Source organism: Coregonus clupeaformis, chromosome 11 (genome assembly GCF_020615455.1).
Source record: "Coregonus clupeaformis isolate EN_2021a chromosome 11, ASM2061545v1, whole genome shotgun sequence".
NCBI classification, from domain to species: Eukaryota; Metazoa; Chordata; class Actinopteri; order Salmoniformes; family Salmonidae; genus Coregonus; species Coregonus clupeaformis.
In genome coordinates this window covers 25,349,158-25,365,651 of record NC_059202.1, presented here as the reverse complement: position 1 = coordinate 25,365,651, position 16,494 = coordinate 25,349,158, and the positions used below count along the sequence as shown (strand labels likewise).

General features: G+C 48.8%; 1 protein-coding gene across 6 annotated transcripts in view; it reads left to right on the top strand.

Moving 5' to 3' along the window:
- The window catches only part of LOC121576440 (nuclear factor 1 A-type), a 250,098-nt gene that overhangs the window by 159,607 nt on the left and 73,997 nt on the right, over nucleotides 1-16,494 (top strand). For all 6 annotated transcript variants that reach the window (XM_041889580.2, XM_041889579.2, XM_041889583.2 and 3 more), the window contains exons 3-4: nucleotides 6,028-6,090; nucleotides 13,810-13,884. In XM_041889580.2, coding sequence (XP_041745514.2) covers nucleotides 6,028-6,090; nucleotides 13,810-13,884 — 138 coding nt within the window. The remainder of the gene's footprint in view (nucleotides 1-6,027; nucleotides 6,091-13,809; nucleotides 13,885-16,494) is intronic.

Genomic DNA, 16,494 nt, shown 5'->3' with positions numbered 1-16,494 from the left:
GGTCTTCAGATCAAACCTTCTCTCGTGACGCCCGGGCCATGTTCAGTGGGCAAGAAACGTCACAAAACATTTTCTAACTGGAAGGTGTTCCTGGAACTTGTCCAGTAAGATTGCTCCTTTTGTTCTGCGTCGCAAAACATTTTTTACAACTTTTTACCCCACTGAACGGGACGCTTAGGTTTCAGGCCGACAGGAAAGCAGAACCCTGTATGACCTTGTTCATCTGCTGCACTTCGTCTCCTCCAAGGTGCTCAGTGTTTATCTCCTCACACACACACACACACACACACACACACACACACACACACACACACACACACACACACACACACACACACACACACACACACACACACACACACAAACACACACACATTCGCCAGGCTGTTTAGTTTGAAACGACAGACAGGATCTGTAAACAAAGCCACCGTAACGTTATACTCTTTGTCCCTCTTCCTGAGCCCAAAAACATAACACACACACACACACACACACGAATACGGCCCACACACTCCAGGAGAGCACACACGCACACACACAGAGCGTCAGGCTCTATAGTTGAGAAGCAGAGGGGTTCTATGTAAACACTGGGCTTATTAAATATGGAGTGCCGTAGGGTGCCTGGAGGGAGGTCAAGGTTAGCCAAACACTGGACACAGGGAACGCAGGCCGAAACAAACTCACCCCTATATACTCTCTCCTACTCCTACTGACTGCTGCAGGCAGGCTAGAAATGGTCTGTCTGTCTGGCTGTCTGTCTGTCTGTCTGAAACAAACTCACCCCTATATACTCTCTCCTACTCCTACTGACTGCTGCAGGCAGGCTATAAATGGTCTGTCTGTCTGTCTGTCTGTCTGGCTGTCTGGCTGTCTGGCTGTCTGTCTGTTTGTCTGTCTGTGTTTAAGAATCTGTACTGTACAGCCGTGCACTAAAAGGACCTCTCTGTGAAATGCAGTGGCCTGTCTTCTGTCTTCACAGTTTTAACTCTATAGTGACCAACTGTTTTTACTTACTGTAGCTACTTCCACTACTATCTCCATCTCCATTGGAACTGGTGTTCCAGTTGGTATAAGACTAAAATGTCAAATGTAAATGTAAATGTAAATGTAAATGTATAAGCCAAAAGCCACATCAAGTGTCCCGCTTGGATTGTTCTTGAATGACTCTCAGGTCATGTACCATTTCATTCATAGGAAGGGAGGGTGTTGGGGGGGATGGAGCAGGAGGGGAGGGGGGCAATAAGAGGGTTGGGGCATAGTGGTAGGGGGAGAGGTTTACAGGAATGCCCCCCAAAAATCTGGAGGTTTGGCGAATCCGCCACAATCGTTCGACAAAGCCCGGCTCGACCCTCGGCTCGACGGCGCGACGAAAAGCTTGTAAGGAAGACGAGAGGAGACGATACTTGTGTAAACAATAAGCCAATCCCTGTGGCTTCACCTTCCATTGATGGCGGACAGAAAGGGCTTTTTGTATTTCTAAATTAAGTTTCTGCCTCCTCTTTTATTGGCCTGCGTGTTCTTGGCTCAGTGTGTAAAAAGGCCTTTAGAAAGTGGGGTTTTAACACACAATTGGATTACAGCACAAGCACTTGGTGGGAAAGCGGGCGGGCGGGCGTGAGAGAGACCGGAGGAGAGGGAGAGAGGGGGACTGGGCAGAGGTACAGAGGGTTTGGCGCATGCATAATGAAGCGAGCGCCGGGCGCTGGACAGGAGGAGCGGGCCAGGCGGTGTTCCCCTCTCAGCAAGAGCTCAGAGAGAGGGAGGGATAGAAGGAAGAGAGGTAGAGGAGAGACTGGATAGAAAGAGAGCGGGAGACTGAAGAGCGAAGGAGAGAGATAACTATGGGAACGAGGTACAGGAAATGAAGGGATGGAGAAGGGTAGAAGTGGGGTGGGTGAGCAGATACAGAGAAAGACTGAAGAAAGTAAGTGGAGCAGAGAAAGAGAGGAGAAGAGAGGGAGGCAGGCGACCACAGACATAGGGATGACCTGAGAGAGTGTGTGTTTAATAGTGTTTAAGATTGGCCCGTTTAAGAAACGAGGGCCTGCTCGTAAAAGTTTAGCGGCCCTGTGGTTAAGCGCATTTCTGGTCTAGCCAGGTCGTATTAAAGACGGGATAGAGAACTAACGTATGCACCATAGTTACAGCCTGGGTCGTGTTCATTAGGCACGAAACTGACAGAAACACGGCGTGACTAACCTGAACTTGTCCAATAAGAAACTTGTTTTCGATTTCTGTTACAAACGGTTTTGCTACAGTGTGAAGTAATGGATACGACCCAGGCTTTTCTCTCTCTCTTGACGGCCATGAAATTACATCCTCATGCAGCTCAGACCGTTAATTAGTCAAATGAAGTTATTTGCCACCGTAGAAGGAGCTGTGACACTAATTCTGTAATCTATTATTGCCTCCAATGAGGGCCGATAAATTCCATGACAGTGCATATTCATAACGGTGTAACTATAATGAATGGCCCCTTATCCAGACTTTAATCTATGGTGCTGTAATGGGGGGGCTCTAGTCCCCCTCTCCTCCTCCCCTCAGACAGCAGTAGAGACATAGTAAGACTAGTTAGGGGACTTGTGTAGCGGCTGAAGGCAGCGTGAATAGGCCTTGTTTGTGACGGGCTGTTTGTTGTTTAGTGTGTGTGTTTGTGTGTGTTTTTTTTCTCTTTTTGTTTTAATTGGGCAGGTTTTTAGTCCCCCCGTCACCCCCCACTCTCCCAGCTCTGAGGGTCCTCAACAGGAGCTCTGAGGGTCCTCAACAGGGGGTAGATGCAGATGTGACACACAGATTCTGGGTCTCACGCCTCATTTGCATATTTAATTAGCGAGGGGGGGAGGCGTGTGAGAGCACCAGGTTAGAATGGGGGGGGGCTGTGTGAAAGTACCCACCCACCCAAACCCAGCAGCACCCAGCCCCTTAGCCCCGCTGAACCCCCAGCTTTCAGCTGCCTCTGTTCGGTTGCTGGGGGGATGTTTTGTTCTGCGGTCTCCAGATTGCCTTTGTTTTAAGCTGTTGAAGCAGACCGCAAACACCGAGCAGAATGCAAACAAGTTCGCTCTAAATGGTTTACTTTGTCTTGCGAGTGGAGGGAAATTGATGGGCAAAAATGTAGATATTTTTTTATTTATTTATTTTGAGCGACGCTCTCTACTTTTTTTCCTCTCTTCGCCGCATTTGCGCCCGTTTCACGTTCCAGTCATGTATGATCTGAAGTTTTTTTTTAAGTTTCTCCGTGTCGTTGGTTTCTTCGGTAATGGACTGTTGTGCTCTCTCCGACTGATCAAAGCCTCTACAAAAATCGTTGTTTTAGAGATAAACATTTGGTGTGAAACTTCACTGGAAGTACTCGGTCTGATTTCTCTCCAGCCATCGCCTCTACCAGAGAGAGAAGAAAACAGCATGGTTAGATTTTACCTCAGCCTTGTTAAAACAACTACCTTCTCTTGGAACTATTTCAGTGCTCTGGCAAACCTCTTGTACCCATTTCAGTAGAACACAAGCAACCCATTTCAGTGAATCAGCTTTCAGTCTATGAGTAGCAGCAATACCAGGCCCTGTCGTCCTGTCAGCTTAGCAGACCTAGAGTCATCTCTTTCTCCAGTACCGACTCCCAAAGTGGAGATGGGTAATATTTCTCCCACTCCCAACAATTTTATCTGCAGCCCGTTGGATCGATACAAGCCAGCAGCAGCTAAATCACCCAGAGGGTATGTTCCTCTGCCATTTTGGCAGCAGTAAAAACCATAAAAAGGAGAGGAGCCAACTTCTTCCCCCCAAGAACGCCGCTTGTTAAACGTCACTTCCATCATTGCTGTCACTGCTAATGACACTGTTAAACGTTCTCAGGCGGGGCAAAGAAATTGTCCGTCAAGTGTATGTTTTTTTTTCCTGGTTTATGAGCGATGGAGGCTGTTGTTGCGGCCGGCTGTTGTTGCAGTTGGCTTATGTTCTCTCCAAAAGTCTTATTCCCCTTTACCTTTCCCACCCACAAATTCCCCCACTCCTTCCCTGCCTCCACCTCCACCTCCGACAGACACCACATCAGAAAACCCCCTGATGTCCCCAGAACCCCCCGACACATGACACCATCACACCTTTCAACACAGACACCCACAGTGAGCTTAGTGCACTGTCAGTACAGTAAAGACACTGACACACTGGATAGTACAGTAAAGACACTGACACACTGGATAGTGCTGTAAAGACACTGACACACTGGATAGTGCTGTAAAGACACTGACACACTGGATAGTGCTGTAAAGACACTGACACACTGGATAGTGCTGTAAAGACACTGACACACTAGATAGTACTGTAAAGATGCTGACACACTGGATAGTACTGTAAAGATGCTGACACACTGGATAGTACTGTAAAGACACTGACACACTAGATAGTACTGTAAAGACGCTGACACACTGGATAGTGCTGTAAAGACACTGACACACTGGATAGTACTGTAAAGACACTGACACACTGGATAGTACTGTAAAGACACTGACACACTGGATAGTACTGTAAAGACACTGACACACTAGATAGTACTGTAAAGACGCTGACACACTAGATAGTACTGTAAAGACACTGACACACTGGATAGTACTGTAAAGACACTGACACACTGGATAGTACTGTAAAGACACTGACACACTGGATAGTACTGTAAAGACACTGACACACTAGATAGTACTGTAAAAGACGCTGACACACTAGATAGTACTGTAAAGACACTGACACACTGGATAGTACTGTAAAGACACTGACACACTGGATAGTACTGTAAAGACACTGACACACTGGATAGTACTGTAAAGACGCTGACACACTGGATAGTACTGTAAAGACGCTGACACACTAGATAGTACTGTAAAGATGCTAACACACTGGATAGTACTGTAAAGACGCTAACACACTGGATAGTACCGTAAAGACGCTAACACACTGGATAGTACTGTAAAGACACTGACACACTGGATAGTACTGTAAAGACACTGACACACTGGATAGTACTGTAAAGACACTGACACACTGGATAGTACTGTAAAGACACTGACACACTGGATAGTACTGTAAAGACGCTAACACACTGGATAGTACTGTAAAGACACTGACACACTGGATAGTACCGTAAAGACACTATGAGAGGCAGGCAGTCAAAGTCACTGCGGTCGAGCTAGCATCGACCAACCACACTAGACTAGACCAGCCAGTAGTCTACAGTAGCTTTACCCCACAGCCTGTCTGTCTGTCTGCCTGCCTGCCTTATAGCTACTGTTGCAGTCTTACGCTATGGGGCTCTGGCTGTGCCAGTGTACAGTCGATGCGCAGGCCAAGGGGGGAGACAGACGCCGGCATCGATCGCAGAGCTGGAGACACGGGTACTAGGTTTTCACCTACGCACGCACACACACACACACACAGAGTAGCCTACGGGTTGGGTTCGCCCTCTCAGACAGTGGGCAACCCCGACCGCACACACACACGCACAGTTACAGTACTATGGTGACAAATGCAATGAGACCAATGTGTTTGTGGAATGACGCTCTACAAGTCCAATTTGATTGAATTGAGTATTGTGGCTAAAGAAATCAAATCAAGTCTAATTGTATTGGTCACATACACATATTTAGCAGATGTTATTGCAGGTGTAGTGAAATGCTTGTGTTCCTAGCTCCAACAGTGCAGTAACATCTAACAATACACAACAATACACACTAATCTAAAAAAGTAAAAGAATGGAATTAAGAAATATAGAAGTATTAGGACCAAAATACAGTAGAATACAGTATATACATATGAAATGAGTAAAACAGTATGTAAACATGATTAAAGTTACCCCATCCAAGTGTTTTAATGGATTCTGCATGTTTCACAATCTTATCTTACCGTTTATATATCCGTGAGATCTCCTTGTTGAATAAAACAGTGCCATTTTCGCTCATTTGAAAAGTTGGACTCTGGTTGTGAGACCCTTGCTCCAGTCCCTTACGGTCTTTCGCCTTCCTCTCTCTCTCTCTGTAGATGGCCAGTCAGAGAGTCCCAACCAGCAGAGTGAGTCTGATATCAAGGACCAGCCTGAGAACGGTAAGAGTCTAATGACAATACTGTACAACTACTATAGCATACTAGTTAAATCATAGTACAAGATAATCAATTACCTCTGTCTCAACCTAATATAACATGACATACACTGAATGGACAAAACATTAGGAACACCTGCTCTTTCCATGAAATAGACTGACCAGGTGAATCCAGGTGAAAGCTATGATCCCTTATTGATGTCAATTGTTAAATCCACTTCCATCAGTGTAGATGAATGGGAGGAGACAGGTTAAAGAAGGAATTTTAAGCCTTGAGACAATTGAGACATGGATTGTGTATGTGTGCCATTCAACTGGTGAAAGGGCAAGACAAAGATTTAAGTGCCTTTGAACGGGGTATGGTAGTAGGTGCCAGGCGCACCGGTTTGAGTGTGTCAAGAACTGCAATGCTGCTGGGTTTTTCACGCTCAAAAGTTTCCTGTGTGTATAAAGAATGGTCCACCACCCAAAGGACATCCAGCCAACTTGACACAACTATAGGAAGCATTGGAGTGAACATGGGCCAGCATCCCTGTGGAACGCTTTTGAAACATTGTAGAGTCCATGCCCCAACAAATTGAGGCTGTTCTGAGGGCAAAAGGGGGTGCAACTCAATATTAGGAAGATGTTCCTAATGTTTTGTACAGTCAGTGTATAGCACACGTTGTCACCAGTCACCTCAACCTAATCTATAGTACACCGGTCACCTCAACCTAAGACTACACACACCTCATACAACCCCTCTAGAATACACATAGACACGTCACCTGAACACACCACTGGTGAATCCCAAATGGACCCTTAACCCCTGGCTTCTAACCACTACATTCTCTTCTAGATATAAAGGGATAGGGTATGGTTGATAGCTATGTTGACAATTACATCCAACACAGGCTACATCCTAGAAGCTACAGTTGAATGGCCTGACATACAATGCTCTATATTGCCTGCCTGTCTGTTTGTCTCTGTCTGTCTGTCTGCCTGTCTGTCTCTGTCTGTCTGCCTGTCTGTGTCTGTCTCCTGTCTGTCTGTCTGTCTGTCTGTCTGTCTGTCTGTCTGTCTGTCTGTCTGTCTGTCTGTCTGTCTGTCTGTCTGTCTGTCTGTCTGTCTGTCTGTCTGTCTGTCTGTCTGCCTGCCTGCCTGCCTGCCTGTCTGTCTGTCTGTCTGTCTGTCTTCCTGTGTGCTGTCCCTCAGCATGAGCAGAGTGACTGTGCTGCCACACACACACACACACACACACACACATCCTGTGTAACCTGTATTTGACCCTGGCGGTTAGAATAGAGAGACTGTGGTTTCAAAGCCACAACAACGCAGACTCCTCCCCCTCTCCTCTCCCCTCCTCCCCCTCTCCCCTCCTCCCCCTCCCGTCTCCCCTCCTCCTCCTCTCCCATCCTCCCACTCTCCTCTCCCCTCCTCCCCCTCTCGTCTCATCCTCCCCCTCTCCTCTCCCCTCCTCCCCCTCTCCTCTCATCCTCCCCCTCTTCTCTCACCCCCTCTCCCCTCCCCTCCTCCCCCCTCTCCTCTCCCCTCCTCCCCTCTCCTCTCATCCTCCCCCTCTTCTCTCACCCCCTCTCCTCTCCCCTCCTCCCCCTCTCCTTTCCCTCCTCCCACTCTCCTCCCCCACTTCTCTCCTCTCCTCCCCCCTTTCCTCTCCCCTCCTCCCCCTCTCGTTTCCCCTCCTCCCACTCTCCTTCCCCTCTCCTCTCACCTCCTCCCCTTCTTCTCTCACCTCCTCCTCCTCTCCCTCCCTCATCTCCTCTCCCCTCCCCATCTCCTCTCCCCCTCCTCCCCCTCTCGTTTCCCCTCCTCCCACTCCCCTCCCCATCTCCTCTCCCCTCCTCCCCTTCTTCTCTCTCCTCCTCACTCGCCTCTCTGACACGTCAACTCTCTGACACCATCACCCCTCTGACACCGTCACCTCTCTGACACGTCACCTCTCCTCTGATCTCCTTCCCCTCGCCGCCTCTGTCGTCAGCACAGGAAAACATGCTGTGTGTGTTTGAGGGAAAGTGTGCGTGTGTTTTGTGTGGGTGCGTGCACGAGCGTGTGGATCTGTGTGTGTGTTTTAGCGCAAGTGTGGCAAGTGTGTATCTGTGCGCAAATGTGTGTGTGTGCATGCACAAGTGTGTGTGTGTGTTTGTGTGTGTGTGCGCGAGCGAGAGAGTTTGTGCATGCACGCATGTGTGTTTGAGTGTGTATCTGTGTGTGTGTGTGTGTTGTTTTTCCTGTTAAACCTTGACCCGTGGGTCTAGGCGCTACGTGCCGCTTGACAAAGCCTGACTGGTGTCTTTTTGGGACAAGAGGCTTGTTGTTGGGTTAAGAGGCTTGTTGTTGGGTTAGGGTTAGGCTTGTTGTTAGGGTTAGGGTTAGGGTTAGGCTTGTTGTTAGGTTAGGGTTAGGCTTGTTGTTGGGTTAGGGTTAGGCTTGTTGTTAGGTTAGGGTTAGGCTTGTTGTTAGGTTAGTGTTAGGCTTGTTGTTAGGTTAGAGTTAGGGTTAGGCTTGTTGTTGGGTTAGGGTTAGGCTTGTTGTTAGGTTAGAGTTAGGGTTAGGCTTGTTGTTAGGTTAGGGTTAGGCTTGTTGTTAGGTTAGAGTTAGGGTTAGGCTTGTTGTTAGGTTAGGGTTAGGCTTGTTAGGTTAGGGTTAGGCTTGTTGTTAGGTTAGAGTTAGGGTTAGGCTTGTTGTTAGGTTAGGGTTAGGCTTGTTGTTAGGTTAGAGTTAGGGTTAGGCTTGTTGTTAGGTTAGGGTTAGGCTTGTTAGGGTTAGGCTTGTTGTTAGGTTAGGGTTAGGCTTGTTGTTAGGTTAGAGTTAGGGTTAGGCTTGTTGTTAGGTTAGGGTTAGGCTTGTTGTTAGGTTAGAATTTGGGTTAGGCTTGTTGTTAGGTTAGGGTTAGGCTTGTTAGGTTAGGGTTAGGCTTGTTGTTAGGTTAGAGTTAGGGTTAGGCTTGTTGTTAGGTTAGGGTTAGGCTTGTTGTTAGGTTAGAGTTTGGGTTAGGGTTAACCCTAACCCACACTGAGAGAGAGACGAACACACACTGAGACAGAGAGAGAGAGCGAGAGAGAGAGAGAGAGAGAGAGAGAGAGAGAGAGAGAGAGAGAGAGAGAGAGAGAGAGAGAGAGAGAGAGAGAGCGAGAGAGAGAGAGAGAGAGAGAGAGAGAGAGAGAGAGTGAGAGATAGAGAGAGAGAGGGAGAAACACACACACTGAGAGAGAGAGGAACACACACACTCAAAGTTTTAGCAACAATACATGTAATACCAATAGACCTTTCAGCAACCATATGCATACCACACACAGTCTTAGCAATAGAAAAGCACTTGTTGATATGTCACTAACAAGAGTTTTGTCCGACTTGTCGTCGTTTGATAGAGGCAAGTCTTCTCTCCCCTAACTCTTTCCTAACTCTCCCCTAACTCTGAGTTGAACTTGGGCCTTGGGTTGACTTCTCTCTCTCTCTCTCTCTCTCTCTCTCTCTCTCTCTCTCTCTCTCTCTCTCTCTCTCTCTCTCTCTCTCTCTCTCTCTCTCTCTCTCTCTCTCTCTCTCTCTCTCTCTCTCTCTCTCTCTCTCTCTCTCTCTCTCTCTCTCTCTCTCTCTCTCTCTCTCTCTCTCTCTCTCTCTCTCTCTCTCTCTCTCTCTCTCTCTCTCTCTCTCTCTCTCTCTCTCTCTCTCTCTCTCTCTCTCTCTCTCTCTCTCTCTCTCTCTCTCTCTCTCTCTCTCTCTCTAACTCTCTCTTTCTCAGCCCCCCTCCGCCCCTCTCTCTCTCTCAGTGGACACAGCTGGGAGTGATTATCCTTGTTGAGATATAGAAGCCCTGCTCCCTCCCCATCCTCCCCCATCCTCCCCCCTCCTCCCCCAGCCTTCCTATACGAGGCGCTCACTCATGGAAATGCCCTCGTTGAACCCAGTCTGCTGAATCCATAAAGGATGCCTTTCCTATACCGGCAGCTCAATGGGGCTATGGGGCTGGGAGGCTGTGGGGCTGGGGGACTATGGGGCTGGGGGACTATGGGGCTGTGGGACTATGGGGCTGTGGGACTATGGGGCTGGGGGCTATGGGGCTGGGGGACTATGGGGCTGGGGGCTATGGGGCTGGGGGACTATGGGGCTGGGGGCTATGGGGCTGGGGGGCTATGGGGCTGGGGGGCTATGGGGCTGTGGGGCTTGGGGACTATGGGGCTGGGGGCTATAGGGCTGGGGGCTATAGGGCTGGAGGGCTGTGGGGCTGGGGCGCTATGGGGCTTGGGGACTATGGGGCTGGGGGGCTATAGGGCTGGAGGGCTATGGGGCTGGGGGACTATGGGGCTGGGGGACTATGGGGCTGTGGGGCTGGGGGACTATGGGGCTGGGGGGCTATAGGGCTGGAGGGCTATGGGGCTGGGGGACTATGGGGCTGTGGGGCTTGGGGACTATGGGGCTGGGGGGCTATAGGGCTGGAGGGCTGTGGGGCTGGGGCGCTATGGGGCTGGGGGACTATGGGGCTGGGGCGCTATGGAGCTGGAAGGATATGGGGCTGGGGGGCTATGGGGCTGGAGGGCTATAGGGCTGGAGGGCTATGGGGCGGTGGGGCTATAGGGCTTGGGGACTATGGGGCTGGGGGGCTATAGGGCTGTGGGGCTGGGGGGCTATGGGGCTGGAAGGCTGGGGGCTATGGGGCTGGGGGCTATGAGGCTGGGGGGCTATGAGGCTGGGGGGCTAAAGGGCTGGGGGGCTAAAGGGCTGGGGGCTAAAGGGCTGGGGGGCTAAAGGGCTGGGGGGCTAAAGGGCTGGGGGGCTGTAGGGCTACTCTCTGCTCTTCCCACCACAACAGAAAGAGCTCTCCTGGTCCCATTGCATCACCACCCAGACACACACACAAGAGAGAGTTAGAGAGTGTGCTGAGGAGGAAAAGAGGGTGGGAGGGAGAGAGAGAGAGAGAGAGAGAGAGAGAGAGAGTTGCACATTGTTACAACACTGTATATATACATAATATGACATTTGAAATGTCTTTATTCTTTTGAAACTTCTGAGTGTAATGTTTACTGTTAATATTTATTGTTTATTTCACTTTTGTTTACTATCTACTTCACTTGCTTTGGCAATGTTAACACACGTTTCCCATGCCAAAAAAAGCCCTTAAATTGAAATTGAAATTGAGAGAGAGAGAGAGACACACACAAACACACAGAGACAGACAGACCATTTAACATGCCTATACACACACACACACTCCCCAGCCCTCCAGCCCTGCTATTTTCAGAAGTTATTGTGCTGCTGGGGTCTGGTCTGTTATTGTTGTTCTACACTATATACAGCAGCATGGAAACACACCTTCTGTTCTGTACTCTACGCTAACTACTTGCCTATGGACACACACACGTATATCTTTTTCAAACGTTCTCTCCCTCCTGCTCTTTCATATGCTCACTTTCTCCCATTATCTCTTTCCTTCTTTTTCTCCCTTTCAAGTAATTTCTTTCACTTTCACATTCACTCTTTCTTTCTTTTTCACATTCACTCTCTTTCACATTCTCTCTTTCTTTCTCTTTCACATTCACTCTTTCTCTTTCACATTCACTCTCCTTCTCAAGCCAACCGTGTTCTTTCTCTCCTCTCTCTCTGTTTGTCTCCCAGTGTTAATTCTTCTATCCCTTCTCCCTCTCTCTCCTCTCTCTTCCTCCCACTTTCTCCCTCTCTCCTCTCTCTCCTCTCTCTCCTCTCTCTCTCTCCTCTCTCTCCTCTCTTCCTCCCTCTCTCTCCTCTCTCTCCTCTCTCTTCCTCCCACTTTCTCCCTCTCTCTCCTCTCTTCCTCCCTCTCTCTCCTCTCTCTCCTCTCTCCTCTCTCTCATCTCTTCCTCCCTCTCTCTCCTCTCTCTCCTCTCTCTTCCTCCCACTTTCTCCCTCTCTCTCCTCTCTTCCTCCCTCTCTCTCCTTTCTCTCCTCTCTCTCCTCTTTCTTCCTCCCACTTTCTCCCTCTCTCTCCTCTCTTCCTCCCTCTCTCCCCTCTCTCTCCTCTCTCTCTCCTCTCTCCTCTCTCTCCTCTCTCTACTCTCTCTCTCCTCTCTCTCCTCTCTTCCTCCCTCTCTCTCCTCTCTCTCCTCTCTCTTCCTCCCACTTTCTCCCTCTCTCTCCTCTCTCTTCCTTCCACTTTCTCCGTCTCTCTCCTCTCTCTTCCTCCCACTTTCTCCCACTCTCTCTCATTCGATCTCAGGGGGATCTGTGCTTTTAACAGTACCAAGAATTAGAACAGGTCATGGTAGAAATAGCTTTAGTTACTCAGCTCCGTGGTCCTGGAATTCTCTCCTGAACATTTTAAAATGTGATGATCTAGTCACGCTGGTGGAGTTTAAACACTTGATCGATGTAAATATCATAGAAGAGTGTAATTGTCTTTAGGACAGCTGTTTTCTAGTTATGACATTTGTTTCTTTATGTAATATGTAATTGTTGTACTGTATGTGTGTCTATAGATTTGTTAAATGTTGTGTTAGTGTATGTAAGTTGTTTTGTCTGAAACTTTGTTCCCCCTGCTGCTGTTGGACCAGGTCTCTCTTGAAAAATAGATTTTATCTCAATGAGAAAAACCTGTATAAATAAATGTTAAATACAAATAAATAAAAAGGAGTGCTCTGTGGGTCCACAGACTTTTAGCTAATGTCAGCAGTTTGGCTCTCAATGAGCCGTGGATATTATCCCCCTCTCTCTGCCTCTGCCTGTCTCTCGCTCTCTCGCTATCTCTCTGGCACCTGTTCCCTTAATAGTGTACTAACTTCTGAGCAGAGCTCTATGGGCCCTGGTCAAAAGTAGCACACTGTAAAGGGAATAGGGTTCCCTTTGGAACACAGTCGTAGAGTGTATAGAGAATGAAGATGAGTAATGAACGTCTAGGACAGTGGTTCCCAACCAGAGGTACTAGGAACCCTGGGGGTACTTGGCCTATCCATAAGGGGTACTAGGAACCCTGGGGGTACTTGGCCTATCCACAGGAGGAACTTGAGAAGACTCATGAGACCATAGGCCTACTGGTAAAATGCACATGAGGGGGTACTTCAGGGGTACTCCGGGCAGAGCAAAATTCAGTTTGTGGTACAGTAACCAAAAAAGGTTGGGAACCACTGGTCTAGGAGTTATAAGGGGAAAGCATAGCAAATCTTGTCCAAAGTCTTGGAAAGATGGGAGGAAATAGGATTTTGTCCGGTACTCAAATGTGTTTAGTATCAACACGAGCTGCTCCAGTAGTTTCATTAGGGACACTTAAGTGTCTTTTTGTGTGTGTCTGGCTAGTGGAGCCCCCTGCTGTAGTTTTGGGAGTGGAAGACGACAAACACACCATGTGCATACACACCCATGGGGACAGAGGCCCCAGATGTGCCCTGCCCTCTAGGTCATCGTAAATACACCCTCTTCCCCCACATTGCCTCTCTTTCCACAGGGACATGTAAGGGTGTGTGTGTGTGTGTGTGTGTGTGTGTGTGTGTGTGTGTGTGTGTGTGTGTGAGTGTGTGTCTGTGCACATGCATGCATGCTTTTGTGTGTGTGTGTGTGTGTGTGTGTGTGTGTGTGTGTTTAATAGAGGGAACATGATGTGTGTTTGAGAGAAACCTCATCCCATACCTCCTCTTTCATGTTCCAATGATTTCTCTGTTTACAATAACATCACCTCTTTCTTTTATTTTCTCTCTCTCTCTCTCTCTCTCTCTCTCTCTCTCTCTCTCTCTCTCTCTCTCTCTCTCTCTCTCTTTTTCAGGACATCTTGGCTTCCAGGACAGCTTCGTCACATCTGGGGTCTTCAGTGTGGCCGAGCTCGTGCGAGTCTCACAGAGTACGTTTATCCTCTTTATTTCTCTCTCTCTCTCTCTCTCTCTCTCTCTCTCTCTCTCTCTCTCTCTCCCCCCTCTCTCTACCACTCTCTCTCTCTATCCCTTTCTGTCACTCTCTCTCTTTACCCCCCCCTCTCTCTTTCTTTCTCTCTCTCTCTCTCTCTCTCTCTCTCTCTCTCTCGCTCCATCTCTCTTCTCTCCACAAAGAGAACCCAGCAGCAGGCTGTGATTTGATTGCAGATCTGCCATCGATATGGTCTGGCCCACTAATACAATTTATCAGGACCAATACAGAGATTCCCTAAACACTCCCACTATGTTAATGAACTAAGAACAAACCCCAAATCTCTCCCAAATCAGACAGTCAAATAAAAGAAAGACCCAAAGTCAACTTAGCAGGAAAAGGGACAATGACTAAGATCTGTGTCTAAGAGTAGGAGTGCTGATTTAGGATCCGTTTTGACATTTTAGGTAACAATGAATAAAATTACATGGAAGAGGGGACTGATCCTAGATCATGAATACAGGCACGGAAGTTTAGGTTAGGTTAGACAGCTCTAGGATCAGCTTACCGTCCTCGACTCTTAACCTTAATCGTTAGGGGGGAGGGGCTGTAGGTACCAGTCTTTGACTCTTAACCTTAATCGTTAGGGGGGAGGGGCTGTAGGTACCAGTCCTCGACTCTTAACCTTAATCGTTAGGGGGGAGGGGCTGTAGGTACCAGTCCTCGACTCTTAACCTTAATCGTTAGGGGGGAGGGGCTGTAGGTACCAGTCCTCGACTCTTAACCTTAATCGTTAGGGGGAAGGGGCTGTAGGTACCAGTCCTCGACTCTTAACCTTAATCGTTAGGGGGGAGGGGCTGTAAGTACCAGTCCTCGACTCTTAACCTTAATCGTTAGGGGGGAGGGGCTGTAAGTACCAGTCCTCGACTCTTAACCTTAATCGTTAGAGGGGGGGGGCTGTAGGTACCAGTCCTCTTGGAGAAGAAGAAGAAAGAGGGAAAATAAAGGGAAAGTGAAGGGGAGAGAAAGAGGTGAGGGACAGACGGATGTGGAAAGCGAGAGTAGTGAAAAGAAAGATACTCCGCCAGACAATTTTTGTCGTTGGAAAAGGAGGAGATGGAAAGACAAAGGAGAGATGGAAAGACAAAGGAGAGATGGAAAGACAAAGGAGAGATGGAAAGACAAAGGAGGAGATGGAAAGACAAAGGAGGAGATGGAAAGACAAAGGAGAGATGGAGAGACGGAATGAGTGAGGGAAGGGAAAAACATGACCTTTAAAAAGTGCATTCTACATGCAACACAGGGCGGTAGAGAGAGGGAGGGAGGGAGGGATGGATGGAGGGATGGATGGAGGGAGGGAGGGAGGGAGGGAGGGAGGGAGGGAGGGAGGGAGGGAGGGAGAGAGAGAGAGAGAGAGAGAGAGAGGGAGGGAGGGAGGGAGGGATGGAGGGAGGGAGAGATTGACAGAGCGCAGAGCGATCCATTGGGTCCTGTCGATAGCCCCCGCTAACAATAGCCCATTGAAAGTGCCTGTCAGCACTCTGACTGGAGCCCCTTCTGATCAAAGATGCATTGATCACCCCCACCACACACACATGCACGCATACACACACCCTCCCCACTCACGCCATCTCTCCATCTCTCCTTTGTCGTCCGTTTCAACCTCTCCCTGACCCAGTCTGTAATACCTACATGTTTCAAGCAGACCACCATAGTCCCTGTGCCCAAGAACGCCAAGGTAACCTGGCTTGCTTGGGCACAGGGCACTCACATCTGTAGCCATGAAATGCTTTGAAAGGCTGATTGTGGCTCACATCAACACCATCATCCCAGACACCCTGGACCCACTTCAATTCGCATACCGCCCCAACAGATCCACAGATGAGGCAATCTCTATTGCACTGCCTTTTCCCACTTGGAAAAAAAGGAACACCTGCGTGAGAATGCATTGACTACAGCTCAGCGTTCAACACCATAGTCCACTCCAAGCTCATCACTAAGGTAAGGACCCTGGGACTGAACACCTCCCTCTGCAACTGGATCCTGGACTTCCTGACGGGCCGCCCCAAGGTGGTGAGGTTAGGCAACAACACATCCGCCACGTTGACCCTGAACACGGGGGCCCCTCAGGGGTGCGTGCTTAGTCCCCTCCTGTACTCCCTGTTCACCCACAACTGTGTGGTCGCGCACGACTCCAACACCATCATTAAGTTTTGCCGATGACACAACAGTGGTAGGTCTGATCTCAGACGACGATGATACAGCCTATAGGGAGGAGGTCAGAGACCTGGCAGTGTGGTGTCAGGACAACAACCTTTCCCTGAACGTCAGTAAGAAAAAGGAGCTGATTGTGGACTACATGAAACAGAGGGCCGAGCACGCCCCCATTCACATCGATGGGGCTGTAGTGGAGCGAGTCGAGAGTTTCAAGTTCTTTGATGTCCACATCACTAAGGATCTATCATGGTCCAAACACAACAAGACAGTTGTGAAAAGGGCACAACAATGCATCTTCCCCCTCAGGAGGCTGTAAAGATTTGGCATGGGCCCTCAGATCCTCAAAAAGTTATACAGCTGCACCATCGAGAGCATCTTGACTGGCTGCATC